General features: G+C 37.7%; 1 protein-coding gene across 1 annotated transcript in view; it reads right to left on the reverse strand.

Moving 5' to 3' along the window:
- Nucleotides 1-11,196, reverse strand: part of atrnl1b (attractin-like 1b) — a 62,906-nt gene extending 51,710 nt beyond the window's left edge. The window contains exons 1-8 of the mRNA XM_055022642.1: nt 10,085-11,196; nt 6,740-6,823; nt 4,740-4,853; nt 4,446-4,574; nt 4,157-4,365; nt 2,831-3,005; nt 970-1,057; nt 30-291 (exon numbers count right to left, since the gene is read on the reverse strand). Coding sequence (XP_054878617.1) covers nt 30-291; nt 970-1,057; nt 2,831-3,005; nt 4,157-4,365; nt 4,446-4,574; nt 4,740-4,853; nt 6,740-6,823; nt 10,085-10,335 — 1,312 coding nt within the window. The 5' untranslated portion in view covers nt 10,336-11,196. The remainder of the gene's footprint in view (nt 1-29; nt 292-969; nt 1,058-2,830; nt 3,006-4,156; nt 4,366-4,445; nt 4,575-4,739; nt 4,854-6,739; nt 6,824-10,084) is intronic.
- Nucleotides 11,197-12,939: the final 1,743 nt, after the last annotated feature.

Below are 12,939 nucleotides of genomic sequence, written 5' to 3' on the forward strand. Positions count from 1 at the left end.
CCTGGTTTTACCGCGGAGCTGGGACTTACTCAGGTTGTACTCCTGTACGTTGCTGATGTAGCTGTAGATGGGGGAATAACCAAAGATGACCAGCATGATGGTCTCGCCGCTGTCCAGCTGCACGCAATGGGCCGTGTGGCCCTCCACAGCGTAAACATGAGCCTGGGCCGGCGAGCCAACGACGGGGTTTCTGCGTTGCCATGACCGACTTGGTATGTTGAACACCCAAAGCTCGTCTGTCACGTTGCCCAAGCTGGCTTCAAGCTTCCCACCAAACATGTAGATATCATCCTGAAAAGCAGAGAAGCTTGATTGGTTTGTTACAGAATGTATGGGAGGGAGAGGATACGGACTATCAAGGAAGAAAAGATTGTTGCGAGATTTACTCTCAAATGATATTGTTTTTACAATATTCAAAAATATCACAAAATCAAGTTGCCCTGGTACCTACGGTTTTTAGCTATGCAACTCGTATCCGACTTTTTCATGCCCAAAACACCTGAGGTAAAATTTGTTATGTATCTGACAATTTTATGTCATTGAAACGTACATCATAATTCTGCACAGGAAGAAGCCAGACATGGTAAATCTGAATGGCTCAAGTGCCAACACTGGATGGAGTTTTGATAACACTATCAACTCCCATTGTTCGATAACTTTAAAGTCAATGAATCCATCATCATTTATGTATACAGCATCTACATTCATTCTAAATGCAGGTTGCTTTAGGGTTGTAAACCGTTCACACAAAAGTCTAATAGCAATCACAATTTATTAGTAGTATTTCAGCAAAAAAATAAAAATAAAAAATGGACCCACTTTGTGAATGTAGATTTAGTCATTCCTTATATATGATGAATGAAGCTTCCTGTTATGTAACAATTACTGTGATTTAAAGTATGTCAGACCTGTAAAAGCAACTATGCATGGCAGAATGCAACACCTGTGTGTCTGTAGTTGTTTAGATACCTGGAAGGCAGCAAGTGAGTGTCCGTATCTTGGCACAGGGCCACCAGTGATGGGCACCGTATTCCAAACGCCGCTCTCTAGATTGTAGCTGCGCAGAAACAAACGTCACATGTCAACTAACCCTACAACATGTAACAAGAAATCCCATTGAAAATACTTATAAAATCCACCAAAATACATATGCAAATTTGCAGTAAAAGTGACACTTTTACTGCAAGGCTGCACTAAAATAAAAATATAAAAATATAAAACTTTGCACTTTTAGTGCAAAGTTACATTAAATTTTATATTAAAAGTCCATTAAAAGTGTCAACTTTGCATTAAATATGCTATTATTTACCAAATGATACTTCATGACAAGTCAAACATCAAGACTCCTTCATGTTTATTAAAAGTAAAAAATAAAGTGTTACCCCATATTCTAACAATAACAATCAATACCATCTAATAAATGAGTAGTAATATGAGAGATGGTTGCTTTTTTGCTACCAGAACGTACCCAAGTATATGCTTGAATGTGACAGAACTGCTAACATGAGACATTTTGCCTGTGTTTTATTTTTGACCATTATAATTATCAGAAGGTTCCTTGAGATAAAATCTTCCGAGAAAGACCTAGAAGCAGTCTGACAAGTTTCTATGGTATGAAAAGCATCAATACAACCAAAGAACAGAGATGTAACTTAATGTAAACTGCCACAATAAGCACAGAAGGCATAAATAGTCTGCACTTGCAACTAATTTCCAAGAAATTAAAATTGCCTATAGTTTCTAGTAAATAGTTAAAAATCTGGACAAAAGGTACAATGTGAGTTCAGCTTGAAATAAAAGCAAGTAACTCATTTTAAAAGTATTTTTTATTTTGTAATACTTGTATTACAAAATAATACAATTATTCTGTATTATTGTGGTGTTTTTCCAAATGCACCATATTTAATTGTAAGCAATTTTTTTAGGACAACAGATCAGAAATTAAGTCTCTCTCGAGAAGAAGAAGTTCAACTATTATACACGCACCGATAAACCTAGTTTGTCAGATTAAAAGTGATTTCTGAAAATACTTTCTAAGCAGGTAGTGAGCTGAAGTTGCTTTAAACACATATTTTGGTTTCAGACATGTGTTTTATAGGTTTGATTTAATACTCAAATCTTAAACATCTTGTATTCATTAGCTTTAATCAGAAAAATTAACAGAAATAAAAGCTTGAAAACAGCCTGTGTGTAATTAATCTACATAATGCATTTCACTTTCTTAATATAGTGTAAATAAATATTCTTAAACCCTTGAATGATAGGTTGATACATTCAGAATCAATGGAGGCTTTTTTCCATTCATGTTGGTTTGGATTTGGTCACTAGCACATCAACCGATGTTTTATTTGTAAAGAAGTAAACAATGCTTTGGTTCAGCTGCAGGCTCTGCACAGTGATGAGTGCACATAATTTACAGCTTGTGTGCAATAAACAGGAACACCTGGTCACATCAGTGCTCTGTTATTTAAACAAGACAGAGCAGGAACATCAGGAATCATCACACCTGGTGATTAATAAACACTGGGCAGAATGTCAATGACAACAAAAAGCCGTTCAGATGGAAACACAAAGACATTAATGGACCAAAGACCCCAAAGAAGCAGTTTCTACTACAAACTGCCCACACCAACCTCTGCTCTCTCCAAAATAAATCAGAAGAAAATTCAGAGAATAGTGATATTGGCTTCTCTGGCAAGTACCATCAATAACTAGACAAAGATCCAAAGTATTTTTACAGTGTTTTCTATTGCTATTTCTTTAAGCTGCCTAATTTTAAGAAGATAAATGATTAGGTAACTCAAAAAATATGTATTAAATAGAAACTTACTTGAGAATCATCTGGAATGAGCTATAGTTGAATGTGTATCCACCCACTACCCACATGATCTTCTCCTGCACCACAGCCTTATGGGAAGCCCTGGCGAGAGAGGTGCCAAAGGGCTTGACGCTTGGGAGGATCCAGAAGGACTCGGTTGAAGGTACAGTCAGCGAGCAATCTGGGCCTGCAGAGATAAGCAGAGCAGAGAGGTAAGGCATTATAATATACAAGTTAAAAATACAATAACGCAATACAACAAGGTCTTTGTAACACTTTGTAACCTGCGTCTTATTTAATCTCAGCAGAAATACAACCAGCTCTGCAAAGGCCTCGAACAACATCTGAGAACAAACGACATCATGAAGATCACGGAACACAGCAGACAGGTCAGGGATAAAGTTATGAAAGTTTAAAGCAGGGTTAGATAAAAAGAGCATTGTTCAATTTGTCAACTGAAAATGAACACAGTATAGGAGAACTGCGAATCTAACACACCAAAGTTTTTTACTGTAATACAACATAATGTAAAGAAGATCAAGTGATGTCAGTATTTTTCAGAGTATCGTACTTCAAGGCAAAAAAATAAAATACATGCTCCTAAAGTTGACCATTTCTAGATGCAAACTGTACTTGTATGGAAGGAATATTTTCTGCAAGCAACTACAAGCAAGCCAAACCTGAACATAAGCCTGAACTAATCAAATGCAAGAAGATGCCAAACATCAGTATGTGTTACTGAAGGGCATGTTGAATTACTGTCAAGTTCCATCATGCAAAAGCTTTTGCTTCCTTCCAGCTGGAAAAATGTAATAAGGCGCAGTCAAAGGGCTTATCAGCATGATAGCAATCAGCGTTACATTGTGTCATAACACAACACAGCTGTTCCTGCCTTCCCTGGTATCATACTGTTCATGACATCACCAACAATTTAGCACATGATGCAGAAAAATTCTGTCAACATTTTGAAAGAGGGCAGTTATCACAATAGGCTGGCGCCTGAAGATCCAGATCTGGTTCATTTTTAAACAAAATCATAATTTTGTGCTCTATGTACAAAAATACTTTAATTTTATAGAGGAAACCTCATTAGAAATGTGGTAATTAAGATAGCACGAATGACAGTCGATTTTATTCTAAATGTAAGCAGTAAGAAAATGTCTTACTTCTTAGACTTTTTTGTAAATACCATGAGACCTCTGTATTTTTCCTCAAGGTTAGCATATAGTGAAAATCGAAAATCCATACCGGCCTATATCAGCATTCACATACCACCCACTTGCAGAAGTCACTTTGACTTATAAGCATCATCTTCTTCTCTTCCCCCTCGGCTCTCACCTTGCCAGCTGTCGTTGCAGACACACAGCTTCTCGCCGGTGAGGTCGCAGTAGCCGTGGTCGGGGCTCCCGCAGTTGTTCCTGCAGTAGGGGATGTCACACGCCTCGCCCTTCCAGTACTTGTCACATTCACAGTATACTCTGCTGGCGACCGAGTTCCCCGGCGTGCACTTCCCATGACCAGAGCAGTTATTGGGACAAGAGTTTATCCTGGAAATAAAAATAAATGAATAGAAAAGATTGGTTCAAATAATTATCAGATGAAATACAACTTAGCATCAAATACTTACGAGTAGAATATGTTAAATCCTGTCAGATTGTAGGCAGCGTCACTGAAAAAGTGTAGCAGTGCATAGCCTGAAGTCGTCTCAACTTCTGGAACCGTCTCGTTACCTCGTGTCTCTGGTACGATCAGGCCACTGTGAAAATATATGCACAAATTAATTTAGCGTTTTTAAATACTTCTCGAAAAATGTTACAAAAAATGATAAATCTGAAACAGACCAACTGCAAACTAGTAAAAAAGCATTTTCTTGTGACATTTAGATGTGTGCATTTCGACTGATCAATCTGGAGCTTCTCACCTGAAAACAGCAACCAGAGGAGCATAAACAGAGTCCCCATCATAGACGTACATGTGGTCCCAGCTGCATTCTGTAGCAAAGTGGTTGAACCTTAACCGCAGAACTGCATTAGGGCTGAAAGAAAGAAAACAACCAAGCGTTTCTGACTGACAAGTGAGAGTTGGAAGAACGTTTACAGCTTAATTTTGGAAGAAACACACAGCAAAAGATGCAAATAAAAATCTCAAATTGAAAAACTATAACTTTAAAAGTTATGTTATGCACCAGAAATGGGCAACGGCTACAAAAAATACTGACATTTAAATTCATAGGGCATTTAACTGCTGAAGTAGTTTTTATTTATTTACTTCATGAGAGGCCTAAAAACAGAAGCATCAAGTAATTACACTCAGCAATTTGAGTTCGTTATGAAAGAAATCAATTTTGTATTGAATTTACAAAGCAAATATGAAGACTTAATGATTTTGTTTTGGTCTCATAATGCTCTTAGTCCACAAATACATCCCAAGACCAACTGGAAATGAAAATAGCAAGCTAACTTTGGCTAATTATATTTCTAGTTTTAAAAAAGGAAGCTCTAAATGGTGATTTGAGTTGGCATAAAAATTAAAGGTCGCTGAAAGTTTAGAGGTTCTTGATCCTTCATAACAATTATCGTTTATGAAAGAGTAGCAGAAACACAATCACACAGAAACTTTTGCACTTTCTGTTTCATATCATGCCATTTTAGCATCATTTGCTTTTAAAGGATGACTAAAGTTAAGTGGGCACTCCACATTTGTGCCCACATCACTCCACACAAAAAAGAAGCCATGTGTTACAGGAAGTTTTGAAGATTCTTTGTAACCTTGTTTCAATTTAGCCAAAGACTGTCAGAAATTGTTGATTGGAGCCACAGCTGTAAACATATTTTAAGGCCACATCTGGAACTCTTTGCTTTCTTATTTGATACCATGACAAAGTCAGAAAAAGAACTGTGAAGCCCCATAAGTCTGGTTCAAGCTTGGGAAAAATTTAAATGGTTGAATGTGTCACATTTATCTGTACAAATAATTCTATGCAAGTGCAGACATGATGGGAATGTCCAACCATCATACCGCTCAGGAAGGAGATGGGTTTCTGTTTCCCAGACATGATTTTTTTAGCCTGAAATCGGTCAATCAATTCCAGAAAAAAGCCAAAGGCTTTGTGAAAATGCTGGCTAAAGCTAGTAAGACAGTGTCATTATCCACAGCGGCATGTGTCCTGTACTGAAAGGCCATTCAGCTAGGATGAATCCATTATTCCAAAAGAAACAGAAAAAAGCCAGACTTAATTTTCCAAATGCACACAGGAACAAAGACCTTCATTCTTGGAGGCATGTCCTGTTGTGGAACTGTTTGGTTATAATACCCAAACATTACATCTGGAGTAAAAGTATAAGACTGGGCACATCATCCCAACTGTGCAGGATGGGGGAGGCAGCATCATGTGATGGGGCTGTTTTACTGTAGGAGAGATTGTGCACTTCTAAAATAAGATCCATCATGAGGAAAGAACGTTATGTGGAAATATTGAAGTAGCATTACACAGGAAGTTAAAGCTTGAGCACAAATGGGTCTAAACAGAAAATTTTCCTACAATCTACACATACTCTCTGTCTGTTATAAGAACATGTGACTAAAAATCACAAATAATATCTACAGTGAGGAGTTTGGTTGTAAGTGTTTTTGCTTGATCAGGCCCTTTGATAATATTTCATACAAGTTGACCACCGTCCCAGGATTGAGCCTTTTTAAACAAACTAAAACACTGATTAAATACATTTTTAACCACATGGTTTGTTTGTTTACCAGTTGGGATTCATTTGGGATAAAATAGCAGCAGCTGAGTAATAGAAATGACTGCAGCAAAGGGACAAATTGTCTTGAAGCCTTTTTACTGTCAGGGTAAATATCAATAAATTCTCAATTTTGCTGTGACTGCTCAGCTTCAGCGTAATAATCGAACGAAGGACTCACTAGGCCTCAATGAGCCAGGTGCACTTTGTTTTGAACTTGTAGTTGAAGGGCCCATCGGTGAGGTAGCCTGAGGGTTCTGTCAATCTGGAAAATGAAAAACAAAACAACATTAAAAATAAATTGTTTCAGTGGATTGGTATGCACATGGTGGAAAACATATTAATGAAACAATGTAAATGCTTCATCCCCCCTGTGAGAGGATGTGGTGACTCAGCTATGATCAGATTTTGTTGTTATGGTTTTCTCCCCTTAGAGGGAAGGGTGACCGAACATCAAAACATAAGTTCTGTTTATGATCACCTTCCCCCACCCTTGTGATGAAGCATTTCTGACCAGATGGGAGGGGACTCTGCTGTGGGCCCACACACATCCACATGCTTTCCGAGTATGTAGGTTAAAAGAACTGCATTTCTTCACAAAACGTTCAGTTCCATAATTGATTAAAAGGCATAGAAATCACGATCACATTTCTCTGTTTTAATACTAAACCAAAACAGATTTTTTCCAAAAACTTTAAAAAAAACTAAATTGCCCAAAAAGCCTAAATTATAACTTCACAGTGTGCCTTTAGTTCTGCAGATTAAAAAGTCAGCATTAAAGAAGCCCAGTGAGCACAGGAAGAGGCCCAAGCAACCAAAAGATACCATTTACAGTCTTTAGAAAAAGGTCCTTTAATCCTTAGAAAAAGAGCCTTTAAGTGACCACTGACTGCTATGTTTCACAACGACAGAGGACATATAATTAGACACCATCTGTAAGAAAGGAGCCTGAAAATGATTTTCCTCTCTGATGTTTGGAAGCAAATGCATTACAAAAACATGGCAGGCTCATTGAAAAGTAAACACGAGCTGACTGCTGTACTATTAGACCCTCAGAGAGTTTTAAACTAAAGTAGTTTGAAGCTGGGGGGAACAACACCTCGGAAAACTATTAAAGTCCCTAAAACTTTTCAAATTCTTCTATGTTAGGAACTGAAAAATTTGGTGCATTTTCTTCATATTTTATGTCACAAAAAAACACAATATAGTGAAGATTATTGTTTTACAAAGTCTGAAAAACACGTAAAAGTGGAGGACCTGCGACTTTGCTCCAAGTCAGTCAAATATTTTATTTGACAAAACCACAAAAAGTTCCCAGGACATAAATTCTTTTTCAAGATCCTCACACTATATTCCTTAAAAAAGAAAAGGGTTTTACTCTGGCTGCTTCTACTGGAGATGAGATCTTATGAATTAAGCATGCAGCCAGAGAAGACAACATCCTGAGGATGTGTAATTGTCCAAAAGAAAGGATTAATATTTCATGTTGCACCTGAAGGTACAGTGAGAAACACAATCTGTTTGGCAGCCACATCGGTTTACAGAACTGTGACACCACACACACATAAACCTGAATGAAGACAAAATTTCCAAAGCGTTTATTATCTTATACATATGACACATGTTTTGGACATCACAGTTCAAATGTGTCTTGTGTTTTGAAGAGGCATTACTCCACAACATGACTGATGAATACCAGCAACAAAAACATGTAAACACATTAAGTACAATGCTACTTACAGAGATCGAATTACATCTGTGTCACTGAGAGTGGGTAAGCTAAAATGAAAGACCATCATCCCACACCCTTACCAAGCTGGCAGTCATTAAATCTGCCATTGCATCCTATATCTACCATATTTGTTTTGTCTTGTGTCGACACCAAATGTTACATATTCCTTGCTTTTGAGAATTCATCCAAAAAAGCACTGCTGTGAGAGAGGAGAGGTTTATGGAGATTTAAGTAGATTACAGATGTTTCCTCAGAGTGGGTGTTCACTCTTGACACAAAGCCAAACTGATTTATATGTTTGGGGATTTCATTGAGAACTTTTTGGAACTTTGAGTCAAAAAGCCAATGTATAGGAAACTATTATTGGTTTAGAATACGTGCTGTGATGCTGAGAAGAGACAAAAATCTGCTATTTGGAAGATCTGATGACAAAGACCTCTAAACACTAAATCAGGAGAATAGATTTGGTATGAAATAGTGTTCGCATTATCTAACTTACATCTTTTTTATGGCTGAATTTGATGCTTTTCTTTGCAGAGATTTCTAGAGGACCAGAGTCATTTTAGCTTTTATTTTCCAAAACATAATGCAGATGTTTGCTATGTATTTATAAGAGATATTTCTGCAAGACAGAGGGTGGATGAATTAACAACCAGATGGATGATTAATGCATGGACATATGTATGAATGCATGGATGGAGAAACAAAATAATATAAAGAAGCATTGGCAAATGACTTGGACAAAAAGCTGGCTACGATACTGAACAGTGCAAAGAAATAAAAATAAAAAAATAAGACAGTACAAATTAATACACAATGGTGACTGCCCTCACAAACTGCTGAAAAAAAAGTAAACTTCCTTTGAAAAAAAGAAGAAAACTCTGAATGTGATAAGACATATGTCCAACACACAAGTGCCTAAATTCAGTTTGTTCTAGCTTATTACAGCATAAAAATTCTTTTTGGTTTTCTACTTGAGCAGGAAACATGACATTAATTGGTAAACCTCAGATTTTTAAGACGCTAGTAAATAAATTTGACAACTTCTCTGAGCCATTTAATGACTATAAATAATTTTGGCAATACTAACTAAAACAAGAAAAGTTTGGTCTGATTTAAATTTAGACGATGAGAAAATTTGTGTCTTGTTATTCAGTGCAGCTAAACTTTGGTTTCAACTGTAGTTTACAATTATTCCGTACCTTGTGTTGATTTATCACTTAAAGTCCTAATGTAATACCCTGAAGCTTGGGGGCCAATTAAAAATGATAAGCTGGTGTGTTTTGTAGATCACCCATCAGAGCCTGCTATGTTTTTGTGTCGCTGCCAAAATTATTGCGTTGGACTCTGGATCTTGTTGTGCTGTAAACTCAATAACAATAAAAGGCTTTTGACTTTTACGTGATGGAAATAAAAGATTTACAGTTGCTCAGTCAGTGTTTGCTAAAAAAAAACAAAAGTATGAACCCACAATGTTAAAGATAGTACAGCACATCATGTCGGTTTTGAAATGAAGTGTTTGTGTTAATGCTGTGGGATGCATTTGCAGGTCTGCGAACTTTTTCCACAATTACTGGTTTTGAACAGGACTCATCCTATTACGCAGTGAGTCAGCAGGAGTGTTTTTGGTCATTTGCACAAGCAGGGCCCACACATATGTTGTTCCTGTCTCCTGATGACTTTCACTGACACCGATTTCCTAAATTAAACAGCAGCCTCTGGATGCTGCTCACCTACTGATCCCTGCTTCCCATCATCCCTAGAGAAATTACTGAGAGGATTTCGGCCACTTACTTGAACCTCCCCTGGCAGTGCTGGCATTGATCCCCGACCCATCCTCGCTCGCAGACGCAGGATCCGTTGATGCATTTCCCCGAGTTACAGCTCTTGTCACAGGATTTCCCCGGGGAGGCGTGCGTTAACAGCACGAAGGAAAACAAAGCATACACCACCAGATATTTGTGGATTCCCCTCGGATCGCTCCTCGAATCTAGCTTCGGCCCGAATAGAAAATGTCTAGTCTTACATCTTCCTCCAATCTCCATGGTTCCTCTCCTTTCTTCCTCCCCTCCAGGTCGACCAAGCGGGGCCTTCTCAGAGAGAAAGCCTCGACTTCTCAGGACGCTTCAACTACAACAAAGAAGTCCTGCATGTTTGCTGAGTGGTGGGCATTCTCGATTAAGACTTAAAAAGGCCTAAAATAATTGCAATGTGTGTCTGCTAAAGCTGCTCGGTTAACCGCATGCACAGACTTAGGATTGAGAGGAATTCCCTTCACCACGTCTTCCTTGGAAGCGCCTATTTAAAGAAACAATAAACGTTCAATCAAAAGCTGCTGTTGGCTGAATATCCTCATAGGCCAAACTAATACAGTTTGTTAGCCCGAGTAGCTCATTTGCAGTTTTATACGTTGAATTAGAACCAGTCTCTCCCAAACACCATCTCAGCAGCCATTTTAATGCGTTAACAAACCTCCACACTGAAAGCGGATAGTTCCTCTTGCAGCTGGGTCTTCACCTAATCTTTTTTTTTTCCACCCAAATAGTCACATATAAAAACCCAAAAGTGGTTGAAGCCGTTGTAGTCGCCACAGTCAGAGAGCAGGGTTGCCGCAGTGGATGTGCTGTGATGTGGGAACCGTGAGGGCTATTCTTGCCCCTCTGCTGCTGCTGCTGCTGGGGGAGGAGGGAGTATTTTCAGCGAACAGTTTAGCTATTCTCCACCCAAACAGTCGGTTTCCACTGCAGTTCCAGACTTCCTCAACCGTGGCTTTCTGTCGCATTAACGTCTCTTGCCAACTCCTTCATATTCCAGCTGGGGGAGAAAAAATATGTGTCGTTTCTCTCGAAGCGTCACAACAACAGCCAGCGATGCGAAGCTAGGCAGCCAGAGCTTTTCAGGTTGGAGAAAACTAAACAGAGTATGCGCATGCGCACTGCAAACAAGCTCCACTTAAAGACACAGCGCTCAGAAACCGACGCAGTTGGCCAATGCCACAGTCATGTAGGTCAAGGACTTTCCAAAATATAGATGCCTACTTTTCGCCGTTGAAGTAATTTTTATGAAAGCGTTTATTATCTGATAATTATTAGTTGCTTATGTGGACGGTCTGGATTATTTTTTCAGAAACCAGTGATAAAAAAAAGAAAGAAAGAAAATGCATGTTTGACTGGTTTTTAAAATACACGTTTAGTTATAAAACACATTTTTAGTGATCAGAAAATACACACACAAAAAAATATCTTGATTTCCTTCTGATAGGACGAAGAAAACAGTTCTCTTGTGGTAGAGAGAGGAGTGTGTTTTAACCCAGATTTTATACTGTGATAATAGATTATGGCAACTTAAAAAAACACCATAAGTTACTGAAATAGTTACTGTCTCCTTGATTTATACCAACAAAATATTGTGAAATATTCCTGGAAAAAATGTACAAACATAACAAACCAAAATATTGATGTTGAAGCTAAGATTTATAATTGTGGATGTAGTAAATGATTTCCTGTCTAATGTCCAAATAATTTTTACTGTTTACATGACTCAGGGTGGATCAGATAACTGAGAAAAACAAGCTCTGATTATTCTTATAGAAGCAGCACCACAAACTAAGGGTTGTATTATTTTAAATGTGTTCTTGTACAGTTAGGCAACACATAAATACACAGGACAAACAACGATGTGCCCACTTATACCTAGAGGCGAATTAAGAGAGAGCAGTTAACAGTTAGCAGCTATGCTTTTGAATTGTGGGAGGAAGCTGGAGTCCCTGGAGAGAACGTACATATGGGAGAGCAAACACTGACATACAGTGGTTGTTTGATAAAGGCATTACAAATAATAAAATTTACAAGAGCAACTAGTTTCCATTCAGACGGTTATTAATATTAGTTTTATACAAGTGCAGTAATATTCACAGTTAGAATATTATACTTATTTATTGTGCTCTGCAATCATTTTGTTTGTGGGTTTGACATATAAATAGTGTCATCTAACTTATTCTACCAATGGAATCCCTGAGGGGTTTTTCTTAAGACCACTTCCAACTATCCACTGTAAACATATTGGAAGTGGATTTAATACTAGTTTTACAAATTCACCACTTTTCAGCATTCACAAATTGAGTTTTCTGTTCCTTTATTTACCTAAAGCTCTTTTAACTACATTCTGTTTGATTAATACTGAACAGTTAAACTAGTTAAAGGAGCCGAAATTAAGAGGAGAATTTAATCACTTTGTCTCTTTCTCTGTCATATCAAATATTCAGATGTAGAAAATGCACAAACAAACTGAGATTTTATTTTGCAACCAGAGGGATGCTTATGGTTGCATGATTTAGCAAATTCCAAGGAGCTTGGGGTACTCATAATTGTGAAGTTTTAGAACTCACTACCAATGTTATGCTTGTGTTGAATGCTCTGATGCACAGATGTGTTTGAATTCAGAAGGCCAAAGCTGTTCAAGTCTAGTCTTTGAGAACTAGTACACTGCCGTGCAATTTTTGGATGCATTTTGAAATGCCTTGCTGAAATGTGCTATACAAATAAAAATTGATTTTATTTTGATTTGATTTCTTCTGAAGACACCAGAATCAAATGAGTAGCTTGTTAAAAGTCATCTGCAGATTTGAATGACATGCTGATGAGGGTATT

Source organism: Poeciliopsis prolifica, unplaced genomic scaffold (genome assembly GCF_027474105.1).
Source record: "Poeciliopsis prolifica strain line A6 unplaced genomic scaffold, Auburn_PproV2 SCAFFOLD088, whole genome shotgun sequence".
NCBI classification, from domain to species: domain Eukaryota; kingdom Metazoa; phylum Chordata; class Actinopteri; order Cyprinodontiformes; family Poeciliidae; genus Poeciliopsis; species Poeciliopsis prolifica.